Source organism: Micromys minutus (genome assembly GCF_963924665.1).
Source record: "Micromys minutus genome assembly, chromosome: 19".
In the NCBI taxonomy this organism is placed as follows: domain Eukaryota; kingdom Metazoa; phylum Chordata; class Mammalia; order Rodentia; family Muridae; genus Micromys; species Micromys minutus.
This window is the reverse complement of record NC_137954.1, coordinates 9,580,985-9,589,082: the sequence shown is the minus strand read 5'-3', so window position 1 is coordinate 9,589,082 and position 8,098 is coordinate 9,580,985. Positions and strand designations below refer to the sequence as shown.

The 8,098-nt window shown below is 41.6% G+C and overlaps 1 protein-coding gene across 1 annotated transcript; it reads right to left on the bottom strand.

Annotated features, from left to right (window-relative positions):
- Positions 1 to 1,069: 1,069 nt before the first annotated feature.
- On the bottom strand, positions 1,070 to 7,264 carry LOC308433055 (mitochondrial protein C2orf69 homolog; the record flags this gene model as incomplete). The annotated part of the gene is made up of 2 exons (XM_080932915.1): positions 1,070 to 2,009; positions 6,989 to 7,264. 2 exons carry the CDS (start codon positions 7,262 to 7,264, stop codon positions 1,188 to 1,190), a joined length of 1,098 nt encoding a protein of 365 aa, XP_080789041.1. The 3' UTR covers positions 1,070 to 1,187.
- Between the last annotated feature and the right edge of the window lie 834 nt (positions 7,265 to 8,098).

The window sequence follows — 8,098 nt, the reverse complement described above, 5'->3', positions numbered from 1 at the left end:
ACTTTGTGAACACACATGGAAAGACCATGTGTAAAGGAATCCTTTATCGTGAGTGAATATTTGGAATATACTTATAGATTAAGATGTAATTTTGGAAGAAACCAAAGACTTAACACTTTCCATATTGTTTGATAAACAGACTAGTTCTCTGGGCCTGGGAGGTGCCACTTTTTACTACAGTTTCTTGCCAATCCCAAAACAGCAGGTTTTAATTTCCTGTTATTTCATGACCTACACAGCATTACTGACAAAAAAAGTGTCTGACCACTTTCTCAAACTACACAGCTATGTTCCAATATTATTTGAAATTTGTTAGATCTAGTTTTCTCAAAATGAATTTTTCTAGTAAAGAAAGATGTGTCCAAATTATGTAGCAGTGTTAAGCAAATTCAGTTTCTGGGCCAACATTTAAATTATTTGTGTCTTCAAACCTTCCTTTGTAACCTTTCTTATCTCATCAATTTAATTTTACATTTGGCCAAAGAAAGCTATTTTCTCTTGGCAGACAAAACTATGCTTCTGAAGAAATGCTGATTTAGGTCTGTGAAATCTGTCTTGTTTTGAGAGCACACTAACAAATAATTAAAAACCGACAATTAAGTTACAGTGCTCATCGTAATATGTTTCAAAGACCAAGTGTACAATTTCACGATCTTTGCTATGGGAATAAATATATTTTGACTTTAAAAAGAAACAGACACTGAGTGAAACACTGAGAATAAGTCCAGGGTTCGGAAACCCCAGGAGTCCGGATGCAGAGTGTAGCTGTCCCCAGAGAGTGTTGGACAGCGAAAGTGAAATGTCTCTAGTCAGCAGCTGCACGTCCTCACTACCAAAGTAACACTGAAACAGGTCTCAGAAAAGTCAGCTATTTCCAACACCAGTTTTGTTACCTTTTTGAAAAACTAACATGGTTGCCTTCATGTTAATGGTCATAGAATTAACACAACTACCCATTTAGATTTCAAACTAATTCTAATCTGATCAGAATTTAAAACAGCCCACATTTATAAGCAAAAAAAAAAAAAAAAAAAAAAAAAGTCCTACTGTATTTGACACTCATATTTTTGGAATGTGTATCTTTTTAGCTCACAAACTGATAATGCATCATTAATCTTGCATCTCATTATCTGCATTTATAACACTCAAAATATTTATTCTCTCATTAAGCAAGCATATTAATGGTCTCAGAATACTTCATGAACTCTGAAATGATTCTCTATGGAAGGAGTTTCCTTTGCAAAATGAATTTGGCTGGTCACTTGCATACCCAAATCCCCAAGGATCTGAACAAATTTCTTGTGCTCCTTTCCAATCCAGGATCTCATTGGATCATGCACTTGGTAAGGTGTTACATGAGTATGAACAGTAATCCCTGTTTGAGCAAATTCTTTCAAGACTTCTGGGTATGTGATCCACGTATTGCTTCCTCCAGAATGCCCACCATCCAGCCAGTACATTGTTCTTATGCTTTTGATGAATGCATCTATGTTCTTGTCTTTCTTGGCTTCCTTCAACTCAAACAGCAACTGATTCAAAACAACACAGCCTTTACTGAATCCAATCAAAGTAAACGACGCACCATCCAATGACAGTGGAGCAAAACTCGTGGGTGGCTCATCAACACGCTCACAGGTCCTCTCGTTTTCCTCCTGGCCACCATTACTAGTAGCAGAATTAGACTCACAGTTAGATGCTTTACAATCCTTATTCCAAACACTCCTGTTCTTGGACAGCAAACCGTTTTGAGTTAGGTTGAAAGCATTTACTAATAACATATACAAGTGCTTAAAAGCTCCGAAGTCCGGAGTGTGTTCTGGTGCACCAAACATGTTGCTTTTCACAAAATTGTCATAGCAGCTGAATTTGTGCAAATGCATTCGGGAACACTTTATTACCCAAATATAACTATTGGGAAATCGGTGGGCTAAAATGGTAGCAATATTTTCTAGACTCCAATTCTCCCACTGATAATTCTCAGGATGACGAGTCATAATCTCATGGTAATTCTGAAAGAAAAGATAAAGTACGCATTAAGCATGTGTTTACCTATAAAAATAGCTTCTCATTATTACTGAGGAAGTTTTGATGACCTACAGTTAATCTACTAGAAATAAAACCTAAAACCCTGTTGTCACTTTTTGGTTATAAGAATTTGAATGAAGACTTTACTCTTAGCCTAAACTTCTTTAGGGTAATAAATATACTAAGAATTTCTGAGTAAAACTATTTAGAATAAATTTTAGTTTTACAAATTATTCATAATTTTTATTTAATATATATGTAACAAAGTTTCCTAACTTAACTGAAAATATAAATCTGCTTCGTTACAAACCTTTCGATCAAGACATAATTTAAAACTATTTCCTTCTCAGTGCGCTCTTGTCTCGTCCTCCATATCTGTTATAAATCTGTCACAAGCATGTATATTCTGTTGGCAACTGTTATGTCTGACTTCAGTTTACTTGTTGCAATAGCATCATAGAAAATCTTAGTATGTATCTAACTAGGTTTGAAATAGCTATGACTTAAAGTCAGTAACAGCCTACAAAATTGTCTTCTATGGTTTTAAATTTGTTCAATTTCACAGGCATAGAGAGGCTCAAATTTAAATGACTCAAATTTAGATAGCTCAAATTTAGTACTAAAAATTAGGATGACTTTAAACCTTTGATCCTTTACTTATTGCTGTTTAGGGTTTTGTTCTTGTCTGTCCATACCCTTTGCCTTTTTGTACATAGATTTTATTTGTTTAGATGCATTCAATATAAAATAATGATGTATTTTGTTTTGGTTGTTCTACTTCTATACTTTTCTTTCATATTTTTATTAATGGCGATGACAGGGTCTATGGCCCAGGCTGTAGGTTGCCTATCTCAGCTCCCTTTCACTTTATAACCTTTTGTAGTTTGAGTATTGGGTGGTATGTACATTTTCCTATTGAAAAAACTAGACTACTACAAAAATTAAATCTACAAAGATATAAAGATAAGCCTTAAGTTCACTAATATTAGAAATAATTAAGACTAGCAGTTCAGCGTTTTCTAACACATAAACATATGTAATTATATATATGAAAATATTCTTTCTTTTTCTACTAAGCAACCACAGCAAGGTATAACTTTCCCTTAAAAACAGGCTAAAAGCTATGACTATCAGTACAAAGTTGTGTAAGCATCTGCAGACATCAGTGACATCTACTGGTGCTAACAGTAGAGCCGACATTAGAACACACAGGGCGAACCGTTTTCCACACCACTGTCAGCTAACCATATGGTTAGTTTAAAAAAAAAAATCCAGGTAGGATAAGATTATGTAATGCTCTTGATTTCATTTGCATATTTGATATTAGGTTAAACATTTTCCTGTGTGCTGGCAATTTTACTTTTGACTTTTGTTAACTATGTTTGTGTCCTTTGATGACTTTCTCACTATGATGTTTAACCCCTTAACAGCTCTGTTTCATTAACAGTCTGTCATATATGTCTATTAGCAGCTTGCTATGTATATTTTCAATATATTCCAGGAAGATCTTATGTTGACTCTTTATGGATTTTGCCATTACCTTTTAAACATCCAGGTTTATCATACAAAAACTGTCCTAAAATTCTATCAGGGAAGGGCATTGATTTCTTTTTGTTACTGTTTTGAAACACTTTCTATGTGTGCCAGTGTATGTGAAGAGTAGAGGACACCTGCAAGACTTGTTCCAACCTTCTACCATGTGGGTCTTGTGAACTGAACTCAGGTTGGCCAGTGTGGCAGCAAGCACTGTTACCCACTAAGCCATGTTGCTGGCTTTGAAAAAAAAATGTGTTTCTTTGACGCAAAGCCTCATGTAGCCAAGGCTAGCCTTGAACTCATTATAGAGCTGAGAAGAACACTGTACTGGCTGGTTTTGTGTCAGCTTGACACAAGCTGGAGTTATCACAGAGAAAAGAGCCTCATTTGAGGAAATGCCTCCATGAGATCCAGCTGTAAGGCATTTTCTCAACTACTGATCAAGGGGGAGGACCCAGCCTATTGTGGGTGGAGCCATCCCTGGGCTGGTAGACCTGGGTTCAATAAGAAAGCAAGTCGAGCAAGCCAGGGGAAGCAAACCAGTAAGTGACATCCCTCCTTGGTCTCTGCATCAGCTCCTGCTTCCTGACCTGCTTGAGTTCCAGTCCTGACTTCCTTTGGTGATGAATAATGATATGGAAGTGTAAGCTGAATAAACCCTTTCTCCCCAACTTGCTTCTTGGTCATGATGTTTGTGCAGGAATAGAAACCCTGACTAAGACAAACACTGAACTGCTTTTAAACCTACCTCCTACTTTATTTATGTTTGCAATCTAAGTGTGGAAGCACATGCCTTAGCACTTAGGAGGCTGAGCCAAGAGGATCCAGAATTCAAGAGCAGCTGAGCTATACCTAATGAACCACCTAGAATTAATAAATAAATAAACAAGCAAGCTTATAACTGAGAACCCCAAAGTCCTGAAGCTACACGGTTACTTACATTAATTATTTAATGGATGCAAGCGAGGCAGATTTTATGACTCAGTTTAAGATGTACCTCATAGAAGGTGTTACAAATCTAAACGCCACTCCCTCCACCAACCCCAGGTTATATGATCTAAAGGAAAGAAAATTTGACTACTGAGGAACTGAGCCTCAAAATAAAGATTGGGTTTGTTAGAGTTACATCAAAGCTCAGACTCAAGAACCATGGATAAAGACTTCCATGCCCTGAAGTGAGGACCAGACCAGATGCCCCCAGGCTACTAACTATGTCTATCCTACTGCAAGGGATTTTCTCTGGAGTTTTCATCTTCCTTGGGATATGATGTACTTACTATTCATGTAGGAGGTAAGGAGTGGAGGCTATGTCTCTATTCATGTCTAGCGAGGCAGGCAACAAGAGAATCAGAGACCAAGGAATGCTTAGCCCAGTTAGATGCTCATGGACGGAGAAATTTAGGGGTCCATCCCACATTGCACTGAAGTAGAGTCCAGAGAATCTTTTCAGAAAACTTCATGTTTGCAAGGGTTGAGAAACATTTACAATGAGGATGTGAACAGACTGTGGAGAATGAGAAGTATACCGGTAAGAGCTACACTTCTCTCAAGAATGAACCAAGGGAAGGAACATCGTTACAGCATAAAGTACACTGCCCTACTAAGCAGTGAGCAAGCATCCAGCTGAAGAGACTGCTAAGAAAGTTGAGGAGACCCAGAGAACTAGACACACCCTCCTCATCTACCCTTTAGAAAAGCAACCTGTGATGGCACCTAGTGCTCCTAGTGCTTGAGAGGACTCTGGCTCTTAATGCTGGGATCAGGGAGCCATCGATGGTTTGAAAGACGGTGCAATAATGAGACCTTGGCTGTCAACCACTGTTCCATCACCTTAGATACAGAGAGGTGGAGACACTGCATGCTGCTGGATTAGAGAGGAGGTCTGAGAGATCTACAGGTGACTTCAGATTTCTAAGCCGAATGACTAGTTACTTCCATTAACTTGGATGAGGAAGGCTGCCTCAAAATGTTTTTGGTTTTAGAAGGCTACTAAATAGCCAAAGGAAGTAAGGGCGTGCAATTAGTGAGTTCATAAACATTGCTAATGTCTAGACTAAGTAAACGGCAAGGCTGGTCAGCGCATAGGCAATGTGTAAAGCCACAGGATGGAAAGAGTTCACAGAAAGAGTAGAGAAAAATCCCAAGAATGGAGCTCAAGGGTTGCTGAAGCTGAGAAAGGGCTGGAACTGAATGTAAGCTTGACCCAGGCCCTTTCACCTAGTGAGCTCATGTTATTATCTGAGGTGTACTTCAATGGAGAGATTTAACATCTGCACAGACTTCATAGCCAACAAGTGCAGAATGGACTTCTTTTCCCAGAGACCTCATGCTCTATAAAACTCCACACTTGGCACAAATTACCATGCTGTCATTGTCCCAAAGGCTGATGGATTAGATGGTGGGAAATGAAAGATGATCCTAAAACTATATCTAGAACACTTTAGGCCCCACTTAAGACAGGTGGATGTTCTATCTGGCACACTTTTACAACAGAAAATACTCAGCCACCACCACCACCACCACCGCTGGGAGGATTGAAGTAGCTGGTCACGAGTGGAGGGAAGCAACACACTTGTTTCTCAGTCTGGGGAAAAAGGCACCGAAATGAATACTTTCTTGAATCTAAATTTCAATTTTTTCCAGTTTCTATTAGCAATCAACTAGACCAGTCAACTGATTTGAGAGCAAGAGAAAATAGCACCACTCTGATTTTTAGGTGTACCATTTTAAAGCACCAATTTCAAAACACTAACAGTTTTCTAGTATGAGGAAACCATCTAGCTATATTCTAGCGTGTATATCTACCCTAGCACTAACAGATCTCTGGGATGACTGATTTTCAGTAGAAATGCCGTCTATACCTAGCACTGTCCAACTGGATAGGCACAAGTCACCTTGGCAATATAACCAGGGAGACAGAGAACACTGTCTTTTCCTATTAACTTATTCAGACGTATTCTCACGTGGCTAATGTATCGATTGCACAAAGCAGTCTTACATTAAAACCCAGCTTCCAGAACACCTTCAGCTGAGACGTATGTCTGCAGCTATAAAACCAGTAACACGAAGCACACATATGTGTTGAATTCAAATGGGCCTCAGTATTACTAGCATTCTGGTCGATTACATTCCCTCCACGGCCTTGTATTAGGGTCACCGGAAAGGTCACAGTTAAGCAACGGATGTATTTATTTAGTTAGTCAGCGTTTTCTAAACAGTGTCCTGTGCCTAGCACACACGAGTCCTCTGAGATGAGGCTAGAGATGTGTGTGCATGTCCCCATCCCCTATCATGTCTCTCCTTCCATCCAATGGCACCTGGACTGACAGCCGCTCTCGGGAGACCGTGGCCCGGAACAGGGGCGCCCCCCACACCCCCGTCAAGTGAGAACCCGCGTGGGCGTGTCGGGAGGCTTGGTCCGCTTTACCTGCACGTCCCCGGGGAAGTAGAGGACATGGTGCCGCTGCTCCCCGGAGTCTCCCTCCCCTGCCGCCAGCAGGAGCAGTTCGTTGCTGCGCTGCGGGTCGGAGCCCGGCACGGTGGCGCGCTGCAGACGGTGGCTGTCCTCCGGGGCGCCCCGCGCGCCGCCGCCCGGGTTCATGGCTCGGGCCTGCTGGCGGGACGCGGAGTCTCCGGAAGCGAGCAGCGGCCGCAGGAGCAGCAGCACCAGCGCCGGGGACCGCAGCAGCCTAGACCCCGTCATGGGCTCGAGCCGCCAGGGCCGCGCACCGGCCGGCGGGGGCGGGACCTCAGCCGCCCAACCGCCCCGATCGCCCTAACGTCAGCGCGCCGCGTGCGTCAGGAGGGAGGGGGAGAAGAGGGCGTGGCCGAAAAAGGACGTTTGTGGTTGGTGGACTCAGCCCCGGCCGGGAAGTTCGAACGGAAGTCCGAGAGCTGGAGTTGAGGGCAGGCAGCTGTTTGCGCACATGCGCAGTAGCAGCTGCTCAGGGTCGGACTTTCATCCGGTTCGGTATAAAAGCTTTGGTAGGTTCTTCCTCAGGGTGAGGCGTATTTAGTCAAAGACTAAGCAGAATGATTCTGGAAGTCTTGTACTTGCTCTGAATGACAGGAATCCCCTACGTCCTAAAGTTACCTAATTAGGGAATTTGTGGTTCCACACCAAGCCTAGTGCATTTCTAATTGGTAGAGGGAGCTGGGCATGTGGCTTGGGGTGGGGGTGGAGGATGGAGGAATGGTCTGCTTGTTACTGTAGGGGTGTTTACAGCTTAAATAATGCCCTTTTGGGACCTTTGAAACCACGTTAAAAAGTATAGGAAAGTCATGAGAATAGCAACTTATTGCTTAAAATCATGAAGAAATAGGACTGGGCCAAACATATGCTAAGGATGGGGAAAGTGGGTCTTATTTTAACATTATGTGTGCATACACTGGACGGGCACATGCGGTTGTGTGCTGCTGTTTAGAACTTCAGTGACTGGAGAGAAATTATAATGTAAGTCCAAAGCTTGATTAAGATTTATCTTGAGGCGTCTTTAGCTCCTTTAATCAATAGCTTTTCTTAGCCAACCTGTGTACT